Genomic DNA, 23,989 nt, shown 5'->3' with positions numbered 1-23,989 from the left:
TTCCCCACCGAAGGTGATTTCAGGGCTGGCCACAGTGGCTCACGCCTGTAATCCCAGCACTTTGGGAGGCTGAGGTGGATGGATCACTTGAGGTCAGGAGTTCAAGACCAGCCTGGCCAACATGGCGAGTCCCCATCTCTACTAAAAAAATACAAAAATTAGCCAGGTGTAGTGGTCCATGCCTGTAGTCCCAGCTACCTGGGAGGCTGAGGCAGGAGAATCACTTGAACCCCAGAGGCGGAGGTCTCAGTGAGCCAAGATCATGCCACTGCACTCCAGCCTGGGCAACAGAGCAAGACTCCATCTCAAAAAAAAAAAAAAAAGTGATTTCAGGGTGACTATCTGGTTCTCTCCTTTCTGCAGGGAGGCTGCCGCCGGGCTCTGAGCACTGTAGCGGAGTCCGGGTAAAGGCCGAGGCCCAGGGCTCTACCACGCTCCTTGTGAGCTACAGACATGGCCACGTGCACCTGAGTGCCAAAATCACCATTGCTGCCTACCTGCCTCTCAAGGTGAGCCAGGGGCCCTGCCCTTTACCTCTCCCTTGCCCACTACTTCCCAGATGCAAATTACCCATTTGCTCTGACAAATTTGTGTGATAAACCCAATTCCTTCAAAATAGCTTTTGGCACAGCTCCCTCTCCCATGATTTCTGGCTGAAAGCAGGATCTGTGTGGAAGGAGCAGAGCCTCCCTGATGGGCAGTGGTTGTGGGCATCTCTGGTTACGCGAGACAGTGCTTGGCAGGCTTGGCAGGATACCGACCTGCCAGCCTCTCCCAATGAAGGTAGGAGTGTGGGCTGCAAGGGCTTCAGAAGTGTGTTCAGCAAGGGTCACAGGGGAGTGCTTCCACTCCACTCCAGAGCTAACCTTCAGGGTCCCCGTAGAGTCCTAGAATTGGGACAGCGGCCCTGTGGTATGGCAATGCTGAGACCTCCAAGACTGGGGTCAGAGAGGATCTGCCCTGGCCTAGTGTCCATCCATCCTGCCTCTCATCTGAGGACAGTGGTAGCCACAGCCTGTGCGGAGCAGAGCACATAGCCTCAGTGTCCATACCACCCTCCTGAGCCGAGTCCAGCCTGACCCCACCCACTCTTGGGCCTTACATTCCCTGCCTGTAAAATGGGGCTGAGACAGCTCTTGCCTCATGAGGTCGTGATGAGGATTTGCTGAGCTCACAAATGGAATGAGCTCAGAACACAGTCTAGGGGGTAGTGCAGGCTCAGGAAGGCTTAGTTATTAAACACGGGTAAAAAAGAACTGGGCCTTCCTCCGGGGTGGGTGTGAAGGCTCTATGCGAGGGCTGCCATGCAGGAGGCTGCTGACTGTAATCATCCCTTTCTTTGAACCCTGCCGAGCATGCAGGAGGCACAGAGAGGGTTCGTTGGTGGGAAGTTCCTGCTCCTCCTTACAGGGAGGGCTGGAGGGCAGGCCTGGGGGAGCCTCAGCCTTCCTGGCACGGTCAGGCAGTCCTTGCATTTTTCTGCTCCCAGTGTCAGCCTTAAAGACAGCTCCGGTCCTCATGGTTTGTACCATTTTTTTCTTCCTCTCACCCATTCATTGGAAGCAAGCTTGGTGATGTTAGGATTTCTTTTTCTTTTCTTTTCTTTTTTTTTTTTTTTTTTGAGATGGAGTTTCGCTCTTGTTGCCCAGGCTGGAGTGCAATGGCGCCATCTCTGCTCACCGCAACCACCGCCTCCCGGGGTTAAGCGATTCTCCTGCCTTGGCCTCCCCAGTAGCTGGGATTACAGGCATGTACCACCATCCCCGGCTAATTTTGTATTTTTAGTAGAGACAGGGTTTCTCCATGTTGGTCAGGCTGGTCCCGAACTCCTGACCTCAGATGATCCTCCCACCTCAGCCTCCCAAAGTATTGGGATTACAGGCATGAGCCACCGTGCCTGGCAATGTTAGGATCTTTTATCTCTGAACCCCTGGCCCTGGGTTCAGTGCCTGGCACAGAGCAGACACCAACCAAGGGTGGTTTTGTTTAGAATGAATGTGTGAGGAAATGTGTCCAAGGTCACCCAGCCAGGGCAGAAGTCAAGGCCTCCTGATCTCCAGAGCAAGCATAGCAGACACTTCTCAAATGTCCGTTAGTGATCAGAGGCTTAGCCCTGCTCCTCATCCTTCAGCACACAGGCATGAATACCTACTTGTGTAATCTCTGCAGCAAGCCCTAGAGATGCACCAGGGCAGAAAACACAGAACTTTTGTCCCCATGAAGTGACATTCTGGCAAAGAGAGGTAGAGACGACCATAAACAAAGCAAAGAATGTATTTTGCCTCTGCTTGCCATGGAAAAAGTAGAGCATGGAGGGGTGATGGGGGTGGAAGTTTAAAATGAGGAGATCAAGACCTGCCCCCACACCCCCACTCAAGCACAGCACTGCAGCAGGTGAGCGTCAGAGAGCAGAGTGGAGAGAGTTGAAATCCCTGAGAACAGCAGGCATTCTGGGGTTGCCCTGCGCACCTTCTGGGAGCTAGAGCATTTCACCAGGTACCTGGAGAGGGGTTCTTCAGGGCCCCTCCTGGCTCTGGATTATCAGGGCGTTTGGCTGGAGCAGCAGAAACCAGAAGCTGAGCTCACAGTCGTGGGCTGGAATGTAAGAATGAAGATAAGGTGGACGTGTCCCTCAGTGAGGTGGCTTCCTGATTGGACAGATTATAGAGAAAAGTGGATATGGGTCTCTTCTCCCTTCATCTGTCTTCTTCCTAGTTAGCAGTTAAGATCAGGTTTATTTACAAGGAACAAAAACCAAGTGACAGGGACTTAACCAATAGAGGAATTGATGTCTCTGTCGCACATGAGGAATATTTGGAATATTTGGGCTTTGACACCGGCTGAGGAGCCTGCACAGTGCATGAGCATCCTTCATCAGCTGCATTGTTAACCCGTCTCCTTGGCACAGGGTTCTATGATACTTTTATGCCTGAGGGAGAGAATTAAACACAAAGGTGATAATTCCTCATCCTCCGATTGTTAATTGTAGGACACACAGCTTCTTCGCACAGTTCTTTCAGTTTGGGCTGGTCATGAAAACATCTTTGGCAAGATATACAGTGGCCTGCTTTGCCCATAGTGGGGTTTTGTTGGTTGTGGCCACGAGATTTGGGTAAGAGCACGGGATCAAGAGTCAGAACAGACCTGGGCCCACTAGCTGGGTTAGCTTGGTTCAGTGTCTTCGTCTGCTGGGATTCATCCTTTCTGTCTTTAAAGTGGGGATGACAGTTAATAATCATAACAGTTTCTAACAGCAGGGGCCATTGATTGAGCATGTGCTAGTCACATATTCAGGTCTTTCATTCCAGCGCCTGAATCACAATAGTAGCCCGCGAGGTAGGCATTATCATTGTACGCATTTCACAGGCTGGGGAAACAGCCTTGTAGACATTAACTTGTTTAAGGTCCCAGACTAGCTTCATTCCAGTAGAGACAGAGAAGCAAATGCACAAATGATGGTATATCCAGTGATGGCTCAGGGGCATAGATGAAGAGTTGAGCTGGAAAGGAGGTGACAGGGGAAGAGAGACCCTGCTTTAGACAGGCCCAGCAGAGGCCTGCCTGAGGAGGTGACGCTCAGGCAGAGGCCTGAGTGGTGCACAGAACTGGGTTGTGCTGCTGTCTCCAGCGGGGAGTTCTGAGAGGAGCAGAGATGAAGGCCCTGAGCATACTTAGTGCTTCTCCTGCAGGAAACAGGGGCCACGCCTGACTCTGTAGAAGGTGGAGTCCGGGGATGGATTTCAACAGGGGCACCACGGGCCCCTTGGAATTGTTTGTGTGTGAGCACACATGTGCAGGGAGGGATGCCCAGAGACAGTTGATAGCCTATATCAGATTCAAAAAATGTTCATACTGAAAAACCAAGTCAAAAGGACAGAATTCTCATTTGAAAAGTCATAGTCTGTTCAGGTAACCTTAACAAAACACCTTGGACTGGGTGGCTTATAAACAACAGAAATTTCTTTCTTGCAGTTCAGGAGCTGGGAAGTCTAAAGTCAAGGTACCAGCAGATTTTGGTGACTAGTGAGGGCTTCCTTCCTTATAGATAGCCATAATTTGGATGTTCGTGTCCCCACAAAATACGTATGTTGAAACGCTGACCGCCACAGCAATGGAGCTGAGGCCTTTGAGGGGTGATTAGATCATGGGGGCAGAAGCTTCACGACTGGGATTAGTGCCCTTTTAAAAGAACCCAGAGAGCTAGCATGACCCTTCCACCATGTGCGGATGTGGTAAGAGGTTGTTTTTTTGTTTTTTTTTGTTTTTTTTTTTTTTGTGGGTGGGGAGGGAATATTTTTCTTATAAGGTTTTTCCTTCCTCATGTGCTTAAGATCATGCAATAGATGCAGAAGGAAACAGACACACCCTACCCTCCATGAGTCTATAGCCTGATCAGACCCCCAAGCCATGAAGCTCCTTCAGGGTGAGGAGCACCAGGTGAAGTGGGGCCCAGAGAAGAATCGCCTGGGCCGCAGGTCGGCGCTGGGTGGGAGAGGAAGCAGGGCTTTCTGGAGGCCAGTGTGCTGAGCCCTGCAATGTCAGGAGGGGTCGCCTAAGTGAGACAAGGATAGGAGAGTAGCCTCTGTGAAGGCCTGGGGACAGCTGAGCATGGCTCTCTAGAAGGATGCCACTAGTCTGAAGCTGGACCTGGGGCCAGGTTAGGAGAGCCCAAGTCCTAGGACAGAAGCTGAGCCTGTATTCCGAGGGCCGCGGGTGCTGTGGAATAGTTTAATGCACAAGGGACAGGGTGAGATCTCTGTCTTAGGAAGGGACACATGGGCAGCTCTTTGAGGGGAGAGTAGATGGGGCTAGCGGGGAGCAGATTGACAAGTGAGGACTTGGCAGTCACTGTAGTGGGACCCTCTGCAGTGGAGGGAGTCAAGGAGAGCAGGGCTGTGGGACTGGGACCCCTTAGGGTGAATCCCTCCTCTCTGCACCCCTGCTGTGTCACTGGAGGGAGAGGTCCTCCTGTGGAGTCCCCATGTCTTCCTGGAGGTTGACTGGGAATGACACCCTGTTACATAGAATCTAAGCACTGCCATTGCCCACACTGGGAGGCCATGGGGCCCTTGGCACCATGATTGCCCTAGGCCATGGAGGAAATGAGAGCTTTGTGTGAAATATTACTTTAATTCTTCCTTTGTTTACTGGGTACTTTAAGGCCACCACAGTTTTACTTGCCAACTCACTTTCACTCAACAAAGAATTGTTGAGCACCTGCTATGTGCGAGGCATGGTTCTAGGTGCCACAAGACTCGCCCTCGAAGCTCGTGCATACATGGTGCAAAGTGTGGGAAGCCCAGCGGCTCCGAAGGAAGGGAACAGACCACCTGCAATGGTGCCAGCGAGGACAACACAGGCTGCATCTCCCTTGGTCACCTGGTGGATATCTCTTTAGGATGGTTTTATGCTTTTTACAGCAAGATGGTTGTGATCCAACTGCACCATCAGATGTGTATCCTGCGCTTGTAGATCTTTGTGAAGACTGCTTTGGGGGCCCACATAAGGTTCTGTCACTGGGAAACACTACATGTACTGAGCCCCTTGTGCTGGAGTGTAGATTATTGTTGGTTATTTGCTGTGGGAAATAATAGTGTGATGAACATCTGTCTGTGCATTGACATGTTTCTCTCCATTGTGTTATTAGGTTAGGTTCCAGATAGGGAATTCCTGGGTTCCAGGGCTGTGGGTATTTTCAAGGCTTTTACCAGATTGTTTGACAAAAGAGGCAAATCCATGTACACCCTCCAGCAGTCTGTCAGAGTGAGGGCTTAATTCTATCTACACCCTACTCCTCTGGGTCTTTGCAACGATCCCCATGAGTGCTGCAGATGAGGAGAATGAGTTTCAAACAGGAGACTGGGCCCCACAGGCAGGGTGAGGATGCGGGGCTGGGATGCCCGGCTCCTGCCCGTGCTGCCTTAGAAGAATGCCAAGTCTTCTGCCTCTTCCATCTCCAGGCTGTGGATCCCTCCTCTGTTGCCTTGGTAACCCTGGGCTCCTCAAAGGAGATGCTGTTTGAAGGAGGTCCCAGACCTTGGATCCTCGAGCCTTCCAAGTTCTTCCAGAATGTCACCGCTGAGGACACTGACAGCATCGGCTTGGCTCTCTTTGCCCCCCATTCCTCCCGGAATTATCAGCAACACTGGATCCTTGTGACCTGTCAGGCCTTGGGTGAGCAGGTGAGTGGGCAGCTGCTCCAGACCCTCCTTGCCCTAAGGCAGGGGTGGAAAATGACTCTTTCTGTATTATTTTATTTACTCCTTGGAGTAACCCTGAGAGAAAACCACTCCCATTGTACCCATTTTACAGACAGGCAAACTGAGGCGTGGTTATGTGGAATTCAATGAACACTAGGCAGGTGTGGCAATGGGGACCTCCCGCTATGCCAGCTTTTGTAGAACAGGCCAGTTGGGTGGCTTGCCACCTCCGTGGGCTTCAGCATCCCCCACTAACCAAACCAGAGCTGGAGGCTTTGAGTTCGGGATAACAAGTCCAGTGTCTCCAGGGCTGTAAATGAATGAGACTATAGACCCAGGTTTGACACATCTTTTTGGTTTTTGAGGATAACCTGGAAATCACAATTTTTTTTTTTTTTTTTTGAGACAGAGTCTCGCTCTGTCGCCCAGGCTGGAGTGCAGTGGCCGGATCTCAGCTCACTGCAAGCTCCGCCTCCCAGGTTTACGCCATTCTCATCTCAGCCTCCCGAGTAGCTGGGACTACAGGCACCCGCCACCTCACCTGGCTAGTATGGGGTTTCACTGTGTTAGCCAGGATGGTCTTGATCTCCTGACCTCGTGATCCGCCCGTCTCGGCCTCCCAAAGTGCTGGGATTACAGGCTCGAGCCACCGCGCCCGGCCCACAATTTTTTTTTTTTTTTTGCATAATCTGTTAAGTTTTTTAATGCTGAAAACCAAAAGCTGAGGAGGCTGAGGGGACCAGACAAAACACATGTGTGACCTGAATCCCCACATGCTGGCTGGAGGGCATCTTGCTATTCAGGCGCCTCGGAATCTGGTACTCCTTCCCTGGGGAGGGTGGGCTGAGAGCTTGTGGGGCTTCTGGTGGGCATCTACTGCTCTATTTCCAAGGCAGGAAGCCCAGAGCAAAACGGGTATTCGGCGGGAATCAGGAAGATGGGAGAGAGCCCATTTCTTTGGGAAGTGAAGGATATTTCCTGCATGTGTAGCAGGGCAAAGAATGTCAATTGGCAATAAAACGCACATGCATGCCTCCCACGGTGCCCTTATGGCATCAGCCATGCCACAGCTGCCCTGGTATGGCCAGAAAAGGTGCCTGGTGATAGGTCCCATTCACCAGTGGGGTGGTTTTAGAAAAACAATAAAACACCAAGAACAATAACATCATAATAAGTAATATAATAAGAAGAACAAAATTCCTCATGAATTAAGTTGGATATATTTCTTATCCCTAACATGACCCCACCATCCCTGTCCCTTCTCAGGGCTGTAGGAATTTGACCCCCAAGTGGCATTACCTCTAGGGCCCTCCCAATCCATTGCTCTGTGGATTGGGAGCTATCCACAGGGGACACATGGGACACTGGGAGCACACAGAAAGCCTTCGTGGAGTCAGGGAGGACACTGCCCTTGGTCCTGCCTCATGGTCAGGAGAGGTGGGGGCTCGTGTCCTCCATCAAGTGCATGTCATCTGAGGAGGCTGAAGGTGCTACCTCAAAATGGGCCCTGAGCCATGGTGCTCCAAAAAAGAGGAAGCTGGATATGATTTCTGAGGTCCCAGCTCTCCAGGCAGACAGGTTTCCCTCTTTTCTTGCACCATGGATTCCCCTCTCTGCAGCAGCCCCTGGAGCTGCAGAGCATGAGCAGGCAGAGGGCAGGCCCTGCCTCCAGGCTGCAACTCTTCCTGGGTGTTGTCCTGCAGTGCTCCTATCTGATTGGCTTTCCCCAGTCATCATTCTGCAGCATGCACTTCCCACGTCTGTCCCTCGTTCCATGGGTGTTTTCACCTCCATATGGACTCCTCACTGAAGCATCCTTGAACTTGTGAATTTGCTAATGCAATTATGGGGTTTTCCTAGGGTCCTGGGAAACCATGAAGCCTCACCAAGTCTACCTCTTCCCTGAGATAGGAGCAGCCCATGGTTCTGGCTGACATTTGCAGAGGGCACGTGGACTCCCATCTGAGAGTCTCTTAAGTGTTGAGGAAGTGCTTTCCCACCTGTGTGCCACTGGGCATTTGTTAAGACCCTGTGGCATGGGTATCATGATCACTCCCATCCTATAGAGGAGAAAACTGAGTCAGAGGGTACTGGGGTGGGGTGTGGCACAGCTCAGAAAGGAGTGAGAACTCAAGCTTGGGGGTCTGACTGCTCACTGTGCCCTACCAGGTCATCGCCCTGTCGGTGGGGAACAAGCCCAGCCTCACCAACCCCTTCCCTGCGGTGGAGCCTGCTGTGGTGAAGTTCGTCTGCGCCCCACCGTCCAGGCTCACCCTTGCGCCTGTCTACACCAGCCCCCAGCTAGACCTGTCCTGTCCGCTGCTGCAGCAGAACAAGCAGGTGGTGAGTGTGGTCTATGCACAGGAGGAGGCGAGGGTGCCGCCCGCTTTGGCAGGACATTGGCGGCCTTGCCCATGGTCCCAAGCATTGTAACAGACATAGCTCCACGCTGCACTTCCTTTGTCTCAACAGCTGGCCCTGTGAGGGCGCTGGTTTCATTTGTGTTTTATATTCAAGGGACACACAGCTTGGAGAGGTGAGGGACATACAAAAGTCACAGCTACTAGTGGCAGTGTCAGATGAAGATAGGGTCCTCTTCCACATTCGCTGCCTGTCTTTGTTTGGCAGTTGGTAGTTTAAAAATATCTTGTTGTCTTCTGTGCCTTGAGGATGTTAAAATGCAGCTTGCTGTCTATGGACAGAGTATGTAGGGTCAGAGCAGGTGTGCGGGCTACTGAGGAGAGGTGACCAGCTGCAGCATCCCCATGATGTGGGGGACATGGGGCTGTGTTTCAGAAGTAAGGGTTAAGAGAGGAAGAAAGTCCTTGGGGGTCTAACGGCAGGGATGGTAAGGGAAGCCACAGGTCTGCTCCCCTTGGACTTGAGACGCATCCATGCCTTAGTCCCTAGGGCATTCAGAGCCCAGGGTATTGAGTGTGTCCAGTGTAAGGGACATGGGACACCCTCTGGCCAGCACCAGCCCCCAGCCCCTTTTCAGAGGAGGGGGTTGGGCAGCTCCTCACTCCTTGAGCATGTACTTACGGAGCATGTCCTCTGTGCCAGGCACAGGTCTGAGTTTTGGATTGCACGGTCATCAGGACAGGCAAGGAACCTGCCTCCTGGAGATGACAGGGAGACCAGGAGATGCACAAATAAGATGGATGAGAGGTGGCAAGGGCTGCAAGGGAGGTGAAATAGGGCACACAGCAGAGCGAGGAGGAGGCTGCTCAGGAGGAGCGGAATGGGGCTCTGAGGAGGGCATGTGCGAGCTCACTGTGATCTAACACTGTGAAACTCACTCCATTTATTCTTTGTGAGTCCTAGAGCAGACCCTGGCTCATAGGAGGAGATCAGTAACTAGGAGCGGTGGATGAGTGAACCAGCGAATGCACTGTGCATGTGCCACTCCTGTCTTAATGCTTGACTCTTGCAGACTCATGGGTGGAGAAGCCACACTGCTGGAGAACTGGCCAGGGAGTAGCTGAGCTGGAGAGTAGGTCCTCTCTGGACAGGCAGCCTGCTCAGCTCAGGGACAGTCACTTCAACCCCAGGCTGGCCCAGCTTTCTCGTTTTCAAAGAAAAACAAATCAAACCTATGTGCATCTTCCCCGTCCTTAGCGTTGGCTGTGAGCTGAGGGAGCCACGTTGGGGCTGGATTGTGCCTGGTCTGTCTGTTGGCCAGGACCTCTGCTTTAGCCCAGGGTTGTCTCCCTGGACTTAAATATGATGGCTGCAGGGCTTGACTCTGATTTGGCTTTGCACATCATAGATGTCGCCAGAAAATAATGGACCTCAAACATGGAGGAGTTGTGTGATCCATCAGTCCTCAGGTTCCTGAGCCACCAGCCAGCCATTCAGGCGTGACCCTGGCAATTTAGAGTCTCATTAGGGGACTTTTTTTCTTTATTTTTTTGAGACAGAGTCTCACTCTGTTGTCCAGGCTGGAGTGCAGTGGCGCAATCTCGGCTCACTGCAACCTCCGCCTCCCGGGTTCAAGTGATTCTCCTGCCTCAGCCTCCTGAGTAGCTGGGATTACAGGCGTGCACCACCACACCAGACTAATTTTTGTATTTTTAGTAGAGACACGGTTTCACCATATTTGTCAGGCTGGTCTCGAACTCCTGACCTCGTAATCTGCCCGCCTTGGCCTCCCAAAGTGTTGGGATTACAGGCATGAGTCACCATGCCTAGCCAGTCATTAGGGAACTTTGAGAAAGATATATCCCTGCAATGCAGCTTGGGTGCAGGATCAAGGTAATTTTATACTCTCCAACTTCAGAAGCTACCCAAGATGTGTTTGCAGATTAAATTATTGGTGAGGAGAGACACCAGAATGGAATTGACTGATCAGAATGACAAGATGGAGCCAGGCTCAGCCTGACCCTGGCCCTCCGAGCAGGTCCTCTAGTGTGTGGCTCGCTCACTGTGGGTGGGCACCAGTTGCATGGGACTGATTAGGGACTTGAGTGGGGCTGCCCCCAGATGAGACACCAGAGATTGACCACACTGAGTCAGGGGAGGTCCTTGGGCTCTAAAATCAGACCAACTGAGTTCCACCCCTAAACCTGTGTGACGTTGGACAAGTCATTTAACATTTAATGTCCCTGGACCTCAGCCTCCCTGTTTGTAAAATGGAGTTTATGTTGTTGCCTCAAATGGGTCAGCTAGCTTGCACATGTGCTTGGCCAGTGTCAATTTCCTTCCCTGGAAGAGCATTGGTTTTCCAGCCTGGGTTGCATCTGGGGGAGCCATGGAGCACCTAGGATAGGTCCCTGCAGCCTCTGCCAACACTTCCAGCTTCTATATTATGAATAATGATGAGACCTTTGCATGCCTGCTGATGGTGCTGGCCTACTCTGAGCAGGGCGTGGATTAAGAATTTGTAGCCTGCTTGAATCAAGTGTTCTGTGGGGGCAAGAGAGCTAAAAGGAATTGAGAGGAGCCCTCATGGTGCAGGTAGGGTGTTTTGTGACTGTATAAGTCGGACAGGCTGGGCCCGGCCAGGCTGCCACAGCAAACAAGCCCACATCCCATAGCTTCACATGGCACAAGCTCACCTCTTGCCCATGCTGCATGAGCCTCTCTGGTTGGCTGGGAGACCCTGCTTTGTGTCATTGTAGTCTTCGTTCCAAAACATGGGCTGTGGAGCAGCTACCATGTTGATTATGGCAGGTGCCACTGTGGAGAGAAAGGGAATGTGGCAGGTTGGGATCTGGCAGTGAAGCTTCCCCCTAGTCCCATTTCACATTTCACTGGCTAGAGCAAGTGCCTCGGTCACTTCTTTTTTTTTCTTTGCTCTGTCGCCCAGGCTGGAGTGCAGTGGCGCGATCTCGGCTCACTGCAAGCTCCGCCTCCCGGGTTCACGCCAATTCTTCTGCCTCAGCCTCCCGAGTAGCTGGAACTACAGGCACCCGCCACCACGCCCGGCTAATTATTTTGTATTTTTAGTAGAGACGGGGTTTCACCGTATTAGCCAGGCTGGTCTCAATCTGCTGATCTCGTGATCCGCCCGCCTCGACCTCCTAAAGTGCTGGGATTACAGGCGTGAGCCACGGTGCCCGGCCGTGCCTTGGTCACTTCTAACCAGAGGGTGAGAGAAGGGTAGTTCTTTCTGTGGGACCCCCCTCTCCCCGAATGGAAAACTGGCCGTTTGTGAATGACACTCATGGCTGCCCCCCTTCCTACCCACGTGTAGGAAGGCTCTCTAAAATGCCCTTGCAGTCCCCATATTTAAATCCACATCCTAGAAGGTGGGCTTGGTTGTGCTTTGTGTGTCACAGCTGGAGAAACTGAGGCTCAAGGAGTTCATAACTTGCCTGGGCACTGAGAGGTAGAGCTGGGACTCAGTCCAAGTTGTGGGGTCAGACACACTTGGCCTCTGCTTTGTGGCCCTGCCCACATTACCCCCATGCCATGTGGCCAGAGAAGGAGGGGATAGTCCACAGGAAAGAGGCTTGATTCAGCCGGTTTCTATGGGGAGAGTCTTCTCAGGGAGCAAGAGATCATGCCAGAGTGGTGGGAATCCAGGATTTGGACCTGCAGCCTGGAGTTCCCATCCCAAACCTCCTTGGATGAGCTCCTTTCCCTGCCTGGGCTTGTGCTTCCTTCACATGGGGATGATCTCTCCCACCTTCCTGGGACATTTAAGGATCGGGCGAGTATTCCACTTTGAAAGGAGCTGTGCAAACCTGGTAGCTCTGGGACATCTTAGGCATTGGAATCTGCATTCCTGTGAAACCCCTAGTGGGGCCATCCTAGAGGCACTGACATGTGCCTGGGTCGGGGGTGGCAATCATTTGGAAAGGTGAGGGCGGAGGGGAAGGAGAGCAGCCTGCCCACAGTAGTAGGTCAGGGTGGGAGTTCCCGGCTTCAGCACTGTTGACACTTGGGGAAATAGTTCCTGTGGGGGGCTGTCCTGTGTATTACAGGGTGTTAAGCAGCATCATGGACCTCTCCCAACTAGATGCCAGTGGCAACCCCCTGACTCATCAGTAGGGACAGCCAGAAATGCCTCCACTGTTGCTGAAAGCCCCCTAGTGGTTCTCATTCCATTGAGAGCTGTGGTCTGGAGCCAGAAGCCAACTTGGACAGGGCCATGGTGGGACCTGGTGGGTGGCAATAGTGAGGATTGCTTTCTGGCTCATCCCATTCCCTCGCCAGCACCCCCAAGAGCCCACAGGGCAGCTGCTGGCCTCAGAGTGCACTGCGTGGTTAATGTCCAGGTCTAGTCCTGGGTGTGACACAGCATCTGACCTGTGTCCCCTGCAGGTCCCAGTCTCCAGCCACCGCAACCCCCTGCTGGATCTGGCTGCTTACGACCAGGAGGGCCGCCGGTTCGACAACTTCAGCTCTCTGAGCATCCAGTGGGAGTCCACCAGGCCAGTGTTGGCCAGCATCGAGCCTGAGCTGCCCATGCAGCTGGTGTCCCAGGACGATGAGAGTGGCCAAAAGAAACTGCACGGTGAGCTGGGCGCTAGCCCAATGGCCCAGGCAGAACAGAGACCAGACAGGAAGCCTGCCAAGGTGGGCCCGTACCTGTGGGAGCTTAGTTATCTGCGCTTAGGTCCTGTTAACTCTTAACAATCCACGTAGTTTCAACATACACAGTTTTCTATTTTCGGATTCAAAACTGCAAATCAGGAGGGAGGGGCTGCTTCAGGGGTGGTGATGGGCAGACATCCAACGGTGGCTTCCCTCTTCCTGGTCTCAGGTTTGCAGGCCATTTTGGTTCACGAGGCATCAGGAACCACAGCCATCACTGCCACTGCCACTGGCTACCAGGAGTCCCACCTCAGCGCTGCCAGAACAAAGCAGCCGGTATCTCCCAGGGCCCAGTGGTGGGTGGGCTATGGGTAGCGGAGCAAGCCTCCTACTTCTGCTTAAATTCCACTGGGTGTCACAGTGTCCTGAGTCACTGTCTGCTCGACCGCCGCTCCCCAACCCCAGCCTCTTGGAGGCCCTAGGAGAGGCACTGCTATTAATAGTAGGGGACCAATAGATAACATTGGAGGTGGGAATGGGAAGGGCTCCTCAAGAACAGGCCTTCCTGGATAACAGCCACCTCATGGGGGATATAGCCATAAGAAAACTTAGGTCTTGAATAAGGTGGAGGCAGCAGGTACAGGCTGGAAGGAGAAGGTGGGACTGGATTCCCAGGGCCCCTAAATGCCAGGATGAGGCATTTGTATTGTCCTCCTGGGAGCAAACTTTGAAAGAGGCTGGGGCCCTATGGGGGCAGCACTGGGGAGGCTGGCCTGGAGGGAGGTGGTCGCTGAAGGGGCACACCTGTGCCTGTCCCTGATGGCTCAGTCCTCACTGGCACCAGGAGTCCCTTGATTGGGAGTGGGGGGGCATCATGGCCTCCTGCCTGATGCCTGAGCACCCTGACATGTTCCCCCCAGGACTTTGTACTTCCTCCCTCTGCCCTGATGTCCCCCCACCCCTCATTGCTGAGTCACTCAGGCTTCCTCCCCTTGCAGTCTCTGTTCCCCTGAGAGCTGCTCTCCCTTACAGACACCCTCCTGGTCCTTGTCACCCACACTGCACACCTTCCTGTCATTGACTCTTACTCTTCCATCCGTGCATTGGAGTCACCTCTCCCTGCGGGCAGTTGCTGCACCCTGAGTGCCTGGCACACCTGTGGCCCTGAGGAGGTGCTCAAACACATGACCTTCTGGAGACCTCAGATCTGGGTGGCTCCCTTGTGTGACACATGGTGGGAAGCAGAGCTTGGTGGGTCATGTGCCACCCTAGGGGATGAGGGTTCCTCTCCTGAGCCAGCCTTGGCCACTCTTCCAGGGGACACTCCCCCGATGCCCAGCCTGGCTGGCGGCCACACACTCCAAAGCTGGCCCTTTGCTGTGAGGTCCTGAAGGGCAGGGCGTGTGTGTGAGTTGCCAACCACTGGGGCCTGGTGGGTTGGGGTGGCGTCTTCTAAGCTGGATTGCTGCCAAACCCCTCCTCAGTCTGGAGTGGAGAAGCCAGCAACTCACTCCACCTCAGGAGGCTGAAGGGAGGCCTCAAAGGGTCTGTGGCCATTCTTCTGGGCTCAGGAGTACCAGGGGCTTGTGGCCGGGAGAAAGGCCAGGCCCTAGGGCCTTTGGCCTGCTGTTCCTGAGGGGCGGCCTGATCATGTCCTCCTGGATCTGATGGCCTTGCCCTTGCCCTTCAGCATGACCCTCTGGTGCCTGTGTCAGCCTCCATAGAGCTCATCCTGGTGGAGGACGTGAGGGTGAGCCCAGAAGAGGTGACCATCTACAACCACCCTGGCGTCCAGGTACCGTCCTTGCCCTGCCACCTTCCTGGGCGAGACCCATGGGGGCACTCCTCGCCCTCCCACATGCGGCCCAACCCTCCCTGCATCTACCTCCTGCAGGCGGAGCTCCGTGTCAGGGAAGGCTCAGGTTACTTCTTTCTCAACACCAGCACCGCAGATGTTGTCAAGGTGGCCTACCAGGAGGCCAGAGGTGTCGCCATGGTAAGCTTGGGCCATCAGTCCCCACTGTTGGTTTTCAGTCCTTATCTGGGCCGTTGCATGGTTAATTGATTGATTATTTTGAAAGCTAGCACTTGGCTCACACTCGGAATCCCAGAACTTTGGGAGGTCGAGGCAGGAAGATCACCTGAGCTCAGGAGTTCAAGACCAGCCTGGACAATATAGTGAGACCCCTATCTCTACAAAACCAATAAGAAAAATCAAAAGATTAGCTGGGCATGGTAGCACAGGCCTGTGGTCCGAGCTACACAAGAACCTGAGGCAGGAGGATTGCTTGAGCCCAGGAGGTTGAGGGGTGCATTGAGCAGAGGTCATGCTCCAGCCTGGGCAACAGACCTGGGTGAGAAACCCAGACCCTGTCTCCATAAAAACAAAAGCTGGCACTTAGTCACATCAGCTATAATTAGCAAGGTCTTTAGATTCTCTGATTCATTCTACAACTTTAGTCATTCTCATGAAACTTTTGTGATTTTTATTCCATGTCCACAAACTGTTAGTTACCTAATGGTTCCCTTTCAATCAATCCTTTAATTAAGATTAAAATATTATTCCATAAGGAGCACTGTAACAGCCATAAAGAAAATTGCTTTTAAAAGATGTCTGACCTTTCTCTATTTTCCTGTGTTTCTCTCTTGACCCTCTCCCTACTCTTGCAAGCATTGACTTAGCTGTGCTTGTGGCATGGAAGAATTTAGTGTTCTGCTTTTATTATGTTATTTTAAGTGTTTATGTTTTTTCATATTGCTAATGTAAGATGGCAGTCCATCTTCAAGTTTGCTAATGCTTTCTTTTGCCAGTTTAAATCTACTCTTGTGCCCTTCTGGTGAATTTTTCATTTCAGCTATTACACTTTTCAACTTAAGAATTTCTGTTTGGTTCTTTTTTTCCTCTAACTTTAACCTCTTTATTGATATTCTCTGTTTGATATGACATTGTTATCAAATCTTCCTTTACTCCCTTCATCATTGGTTGGTTGGAAGGCTTTGCCTGGTGAATCTGATCTCTGGTGTCCCTCATAGACAGTTTCTGTCATCTGCCTTTTTTCTGGAGTACGGGTCATGTTTTCCTGTTTGTTTATTTGTTTTCATGTCCTATAACTGTTGGAAACTGGACATTTTAGGTAATGTATTGTAGAAACTCTGGGTACTGATCCCCAATCCCCACGTTGGAGCTTGTTACTGTTATTTGCTTGTTTACTTCTTTAGTGACTGGTCTTGTTATTTTGCTGAACACACACACACTCACGCACACACACTTTTTCCCAGTAAGAAGTCTCTGATATTGCTCTTAGGGGTAACACCTTGGTATGTCCTTTGTTGCTCTGGGATGACTGTGGCCTTTGCAGGGCTTTTTTTGACTGTCTTTCACTGACCACTCAACTGTTGAGCTCCACTAATTGAGGCTGATTGCTCCACTGTCTTCAGTAATTCCCTTCTGACCCCAGGAGAGCTCTTCCCAGCTCTCTCTTTTTTTTTTTTTTTTTTTTTTTTTTTGAGATGGAGTCTCGCTCTGTCGCCCAGGCTGGAGTGCAGTGGCTGGATCTCAGCTCACTGCAAGCTCCGCCTCCCGGGTTCACGCCATTCTCCTGCCTCAGCCTCCCGAGTAGCTGGGACTACAGGCGCCCGCCAACTCGCCCGGCTAGTTTTTTTGCATTTTTTAGTAGAGATGGGGTTTCACTGTGTTAGCCAGGATGGTCTCGATCTCCTGACCTTGTGATCCCCCCGTCTCGGCCTCCCAAAGTGCTGGAATTACAGGCTTGAGCCACCGCGCCCAGCCCCAGCTCTCTCTTTTTCTGTTTCTCTCTGGCAAACTTGCCAGCCTCCAGTGTAGTCCACACCTCCCGGACTCTCTGTCACCTCCCAGTTGCCTTTCAGCACAACCTCCACCGTTTTGGAGAGTGCACTTAGGCTTGGACTTCTCCAAGCTCTGTTGCACATGAATTCAGTTCCTTTGGGAGCAACTCACACCTTCTGTTTTCTGAGTGCATTTAGCCCCTGTGCACCAGCTGCTTTTCCAGGCAAACTCTCTGAGCCAGAGCTATGGTGCTGGGCACAGTGGTGCATCTCTCTCTGGTGACACCAGCACATTAGGAGCTGGGCCCTTGGTGAGTGGGGCAGCAGCCCCAGTGTTCCTTGGCTGGCCTCTCTTAGCAGGGAACCCCACCCCACGAGCCAGGGAAGGGCGGCCAGGCCCCAGTATTCTCACGGGTGCTGCACCCAAGGCAGAGCCTTCATCCCACAAATGGGGTCTGGGTGGAAGATGGAAGCCCCCACCTCTGAGCCCACTTTCCTGGGACTCAGTCTCAGCAAGCTGTAGCTGGGGGCATGATAAGAAAAGAAAAACTGACACCTGCCCCTCCTAGGAAACGAATCCCCTGACCGAGAGCTGGGGGTGAGGGAGTCCTGTGATCTTGGAGGAACCAGTCGGGAGTGGAGCTCCACCTCGCTGGGGTGGAGGTCAGGGAGGACGGGCATCTTATTTCACATTCTACAGACCCTTGTTCTTCCCAGATATTAGCAGGTTTTCTCCAGTAAACGCTTCTTCATTTGCTGTGTGCCCTTGGAATCATCCCAGAGATTTTAAACGGCTGTGTGTGTGTTTCATGGGGAAGTCTGTGGCCTCCTTACACTGTCCTGCAGAACTGGCACCTCCGGCTGGTTTTTGACGTGTGGGGATGTGAGCCCTTTCAAGAGAAAATAGAGATCTCTATTTTTGTGTGAAACACCCCCGGTTTAATAAGTTTTTTAATTCAGTTTTTTTGTTTGGTGTTTGGGGTGATTTCGAAAACCTTCCTTCAGTGTTTGATGTTAGTCTCCAGCTGTCTTGCATAGAGGATGCTTTCTCAGTGCCGTGCCTCGGGGAGGGGGAGGGAGTCCCGCTGTTCATGTTCTTCCCAGAGGCAGACCCTTGGATGGCAGGACGCCCTCAGCACCTGGGAACACGCTTGTGGTTGGAGGACGCTGGAGGAGGCGAGGAGCCTGAGACCACAGGCAGTGTCCCCTAAGCATTCTTATCCACTCATAGAAGAAAGAACAATTCCCCAGCTCTTCCTCCAGCCATGCCAGTGAGAACCTTACACCTTAATTCTGACTGCTTGACATATGCCTTGTTTTGTTTACTTTTAGAAATTAATAAAAACTTCACCGTTACCAAGAAGAGGGGAGTTCCAAGTTAGGGAAAATGTGTACAGTGCCGGTGAAACCGGGGCACGCTCTCATTCACATTTACCTTGCACCTATCATTTTGTGCAAGCCCTGAGGGTAGACTTGTGACCAGAGGGAGACCTTTTCTCCAGGAACAAGAGTTCCTCGAGGTTGGTGATGGACTAGGCTGCCACTATAGATAGTAAGCTCCTTGTCTCTGGAGGCATTTGAGCAGAAACTGGGACACTTGTCTGAAAGACTCAAGGTGGGATTCCAGCATGGGAGTCAAGTCTCCCAGGAGACCTTTAAACCCCTCTTGAATCCTAAAATGCTGCGATTCTAGGAGTGTCTCTGCAGTTCTGTTTTACACGTGGCCACAGGAGAGCTCTGGCACTGTCTTTCTGGATTGTGGAATGGCGCCTGGCCTGGTTGAGTGACACAGAGTGCCTATTGCAGGCAGGACCCGGGACGAGTCTCCCCTATGGCAAGCAGCAGCCCGTGCCACAGGCCCTGTGAACTGCTCTGGTCCAGAGGTTTCCTTCCATGGAGGCGCCCTGCCCACTGGGGTCTTCACCTCCCTTCATTTCAGGCTTGTGCCAAAGACCCTCGCAACTCCAATCGGGCCCTGGTTCCTCTGGTCTCTTCTGAAGCCTGCGGGAGGAATTTTCCAGGGAGTATTGACGTCAGCAGCAGGTCCTGGTTGCTTCAGAAACAGTTGCAGGCGGCTGTTTCTGAGGGATGTCTACACGTGGCTGTGGCTTTTTCCAGCTGCTGAGCAGCAGCACAGAGATAGACAAGCCCCCAGCACTCCCTAGTTAGCTCACAGAAAGGGTTTCTTTCCTTCCTATTGATACATATTCAGCACGCAAAGATGGCTTGCAGGCATTGTGGCTTTGGAGTGTCTCTGGGGGGCTCTCTGGGGCTCACACAGCAGGGGTCCTTTGGAGGTTTTTATCCCCACACAGTGGACATGGGCTATGCAGGGCTGTGATGAATTTTGCTCACGCAGCCCCAGAACGCTCTGTAAGGGCCTTTATTTTGTTTCGGCTGGTTTGCACATGGAAGTGTTTATCCTATTTAAACCTAGGGTTTCCTTCTCAATGATTCTTTACATTTCAATCAAGTCCTCCAGGCAGAACCCATGAGATGACCAGAGCAGGGGAAGGAGCCTGCTGGGCACTTTACATTTCCCATTAATTCGTGCACTCAGCGACACTAGAGTGCGTATCGTGTGCCAGGTGCTGTGCTGGGCACTGCGGATTCAGGAGAGAATGAAGCCGGGGGGGCCGGCTTCTGTGAGCTGCGGCTGCGTCTCTCCATCTCCTGGATCCTATGAGCTGTGGCTGCGTCTCTCCATCTCCTGGGTCCTGTGAGGCACAGCCAGTCATGGGGCCATTGTTCAGGTGAGGATGCGTGTCCAGGATGAGTGGGGAGTGGTTGGCAACTGCAGGGCCTGAAGTCAGGTGCATCCTCCTTTTCCCTGAGACTGATCTGTGGACAGTAGTCCATGTCCCCAGTCCTCGCCCTTGGGAAGATCACAGGGCTGGCCACGTCCCTGTGTGAAGTTTCATCCAGCGCCCAGGCTAGGGCCCCACTCAGTGCCTATGCTTTTCATGTAAGCTTAGGTCTTTCCCTGCTGGCCTTGAGGGCGGGTAATCAGAGGCACACTCGCTTGGCACTGTCTGGCCCATCACGTGACATTGACAAGCAGCCTGCAGGAAATGGAAGCCAGTGGCTCTGTGACATTCAAAAATAGCTGCAAGGTCCCTTATCCCCTGCACTCGCCACCTGTCAGGGGACAAGTCTGAAATGTGATCAGGGCTCCAGGAAGTGGGGGCTGAGATGATGTGGGCAGAGCCTTGGGGCCTGGCAAGCTCTGAGGTATTTGACAGTTTCAGTCCCACGTGTGCAGAGCTGCCTCTGGCTGCACTCAGCGTCTTAATGAACAACGACACATTTGTCATCTCTGACTTGACAGAACTTTCCCCTCGGCTCAGTGTTTCCCAGTGTTCTCAGGTGGCACCTTCAACACTCAAAAATTAAAATTCATTCTGGGCATGGGTCACCACTACCTCTTTCCCCTTGCAAACGTTCTCCCGTGTGTCAATCAAGAAGCAGATGTGTCTGGAAAGCACAGAGAAGCTGTGTGGTGTGAGCCACCATGCACAGTGTAGTTAGGAGCGGGTGCAGTGTCCCGCTCTGCCACCAGCTAGCGGCCAAGTGCCCTCCATTACCCAAGCCTCCAGAGTGGCCTAGAGGGCGCCCCCTTACAGCATCTCTGTAGGGTACATTTAGCCACTGTGCACCAGCCTGAGGGGCAGGCCACGCTTTGAGGGCTCCAGAGATGGTGGCTGGATGCCCATCCCCTGGGAAATCAAGTGGCAGAGCAATTGATTTCCCCACTGCCATTTTAGGTCTTTGTTTAAAAAGTGCAAGATGGTTCTTCTAAAGGAGAAAAAAGAAAGAGAAAAAGCCCTTCCCTGCATTACCCTGTGTTGCCCTGCGTGAGGCTCCTCAGTCAGTGCACTATGGAATTTCTTCACATCGTGAGGGACCTGCCCACTCCTGACAGCAGTAACTATAGTAGGAGTTTCAGGTTGGAAACTTAAATTGGGTTCTCAAAGAAAGCTGTCATTACTCTCTGTAATTTTTCAATGAGTTTTCTTTGAGAGAAATGTAATAACCTGGGGTGAATCAGCCCCAGCAAAACCAGAAACCTGGTGGCTCCTGGACCCTGCTTCTCAGCCCATACCTGACACTAGGCTCATGTGGCGATGGCTCCAGTCACAAAGCTATTGTTCGGTAGTATAAGCATGACATCTACTCCGGGATCTTTATTCACCTACTGTAAGTCATTGTGTGGAATAACCCAGGCATGCTTTGTGTGTGTTGATATACCCATCATTATACAGGTGGTGTGTGTAGCTCGGGCCAGCTTGTTGATCCTCCATACCCCCAGCCAGCCGTGGGCTTGGGCCCTTCTCAGCTAGGCCTTTGCTTTTATCCACTCTTCCCAGCACCATAGTTCCGTTCTGGCTGCAGGAGGCCTCCAGCCCCATTCCCCTGGGAAGTGGAGAGTCAGGGGAGGAGCCTAAATTGGGAGTTAGGGTATTTGGTTCTATCCCTAGCTCTGCCTTTTCAAAACCATATCCTTGTCCCGTCATCTGGGCCTCAGTTAACTCATTTGTACATTGAAGAGGTTGGACCAGAATCAGCACTTTCCAAATAAGTGAAGGTCCATTAGGTTTGCAGGCGATTTTCAGAATTTCCAAGTCTTAACAAAGCTGGTTTTACTCTGTAAAGCTGAGCAGGCTGGAGCTCCAGGTTCCATGACCTTATCCAGAATTACTCAGAGCAGCGGCCCTGGATCTTCATCCAATCAAGACATGTTTATAGGAGGCTAGGCTGTACCAGATGCTGAGCTGAGTCCCAAGGGCATGTGAGTGCTGGTGACAGCCTGGAGGGGAAGGCCGTGTGCACTCTGGGTCCCATCAACACTGATGGCACCTGGCAGGCCCAGCCCCCGAGAGAGGGGAGAGATGCTGGAGGAGCTGACATGGATGAGGGAAGACTGTTCTGAGGAAAGACACTGGACCCGGGCCTGAAGGATGACTTGGAGCCAGCAGGTGGAGGCTGGGGAAAGAGTCCAGGTCTTTAAGGTGGGCTGCGAGGTCCGGAGGCAGGCAGGCAGCAGTTAGCTGTCTGTATGAGTGGGAGAGAAGGCCTGTGTGGCTGGAGCATAAGTGTAGTGGGGGAGTGTGCTCTGCGTGGAATCTGGAGGGGAGGCAGGGGCCGGGCCATACTAGGCTTTACAGGGCGTGCTAAGGCTTTGAGCTCATTCTCAGAGCACTGGGCAGTTGTTGAAAGGTTGATGTTGGGTGTGATGTGATCCTATTTGGTTGTCACCTTTGGGTCAGAAACCTTATTTTTATTTTATTTTATTTTTGTAGCTTCTTGATATTGAAACTCTAGCTTTGCAAACCCTGAAGTGCTTACTTTAAAACCCCTTGCTCCCCACCCCATGAATACGAGACCACAAAGAGCAAGCAACAAAGCCAGGCCCAGATAGAGGAGTGGGGCAGCTGGCTAGACTCGCCTCATGGCCTGTCCCTGCTTGCCCAGCTCCAAGATCACCTGGGTGAAATATGCGTCTAAGCATTAAGACAAGCTGTGTGAATTCCATCATAAACAGACACGTTACTTGTGTGAATGCCCATCTTCTGCAGCCTCAGAGGGTGATTGTGATGTACTTTCTTGGGGGAGAGAGTCTTGAAGGTAGAATCCCTAAAAGTGGGTAGAGAGAAAAGGATTAAAAGGTGGGCTCTTGCCTTGAGCCCAGGAGTTTGAGGTTGTAGTGAGCTGTGATCCCGTCACTGTACTCCAGCCTTGGGGACAGAGTGAGACCCTGTCTCTAAAAATAATAAATACAATAAATAAATGTTAAAAGGGTCTTTGGCAGTGAAAAGGCTGGAAAAAACTAGCTCTGATTTGTTCATTCACTCGCAACACCTTGGCAGTCACTGCTTCACACAGAGCTGGGGATGTGATGAGACACAAAGATGAGCAAGATGCACATAGCTCATACTGGGGTGGCCTTGCGGGCCGCTCCCAGGCTCTGTGGTTCCATCAGTCTGATTGGGACTTCCTGTGCAAGCTGCCATTGGAAAGCATCTGCCTCGTTTTCTGCCAGCCCCTGACTTGCAGTTTCACAGAAGACCCCACAGAGTGCTTCTCTACCACCAGGGCTGCAGCAGCAGGTGACCAGCTCAGGATGTGGCATCCTGGGACTGCATCCTCACTCTGCCCTGAAGTTGGTGCATGTCCCAAGGCTGCTGACTGGCCCCTTTGGAGCAGCTTCCATTTTCTTCTCTTTGTAAAATATGCAAATGGAGATCAATGCTCTGTGAGATCCAGCCTGGCACTAATGTGTTATATCCCAAGCCCATCTCCTGGCCAGCAGTGGGGCTCATGACGAGAGGTGGGTAGGACACTATCTGGTGTAGGATTTCCCTTGTCCACTGCTTCCCAGTGCTGGCCTGGAGGACTCTGCCACTGGCATCCCATGAGGTGACAGGCTGTGCTGAGGGCGAGGTGCTGCTCACGGACCTGAGCAGGGGGGCGCCCTACAGCTGCATAATCCAGCAGCACCCACCCCTCCACCCCTGCCCCAACATTGCAGGTGCACCCTTTGCTCCCGGGCTCATCCACCATCATGATCCATGACTTGTGCCTCGTCTTCCCGGCCCCAGCCAAGGCTGTGGTTTACGTGTCGGACATTCAGGAGCTGTACATCCGTGTGGTTGACAAGGTCAGTGGAAGCTTCATGATGGGACACCCTCGGCTGACCTGCAGGAACTGGGAGGGAGGGGACTGTGGGAAGAATGTTCTGCATGGCCTTTGCTTTTTGCTCCTGGAGTCTGCATCCCTTCCCCTGTGAGCTTGCAGAGCTGTCTCCCATCTCCTTCGCTCCATGTGGAGGATCCAGAGTCCCTTCGGTAAGGGACTTCTTCATCCCAGGTGACATCCCCATGAGGCTTGGCAGTAAATCCTGCTGGAAGTTGTCTCTAAATTAGCCATGACCTGGGAATTCCATGTCTTCTGGCCATTGTAGGTTATTAACCAGCCAGGCACATGCCCTGCTGAGCATGAAT

At 52.4% G+C, this 23,989-nt stretch overlaps 1 protein-coding gene across 1 annotated transcript in view; it reads left to right on the top strand.

Annotated features, from left to right (window-relative positions):
• The window catches only part of NUP210 (nucleoporin 210kDa), a 63,569-nt gene that overhangs the window by 12,758 nt on the left and 26,822 nt on the right, over positions 1 to 23,989 (top strand). The window contains 8 exon segments of the mRNA XM_011983614.1: positions 364 to 509; positions 5,961 to 6,182; positions 8,370 to 8,543; positions 12,969 to 13,161; positions 13,411 to 13,517; positions 14,872 to 14,976; positions 15,076 to 15,177; positions 23,518 to 23,646. Of these exon segments, the coding sequence (XP_011839004.1) occupies positions 364 to 509; positions 5,961 to 6,182; positions 8,370 to 8,543; positions 12,969 to 13,161; positions 13,411 to 13,517; positions 14,872 to 14,976; positions 15,076 to 15,177; positions 23,518 to 23,646 (1,178 nt within the window).

Source organism: Mandrillus leucophaeus, unplaced genomic scaffold (genome assembly GCF_000951045.1).
Source record: "Mandrillus leucophaeus isolate KB7577 unplaced genomic scaffold, Mleu.le_1.0 Scaffold252, whole genome shotgun sequence".
NCBI lineage: Eukaryota > Metazoa > Chordata > Mammalia > Primates > Cercopithecidae > Mandrillus > Mandrillus leucophaeus.
The sequence above is the reverse complement of the archived record's forward strand: the minus strand, read 5'-3'. Positions and strand labels throughout refer to the sequence as shown.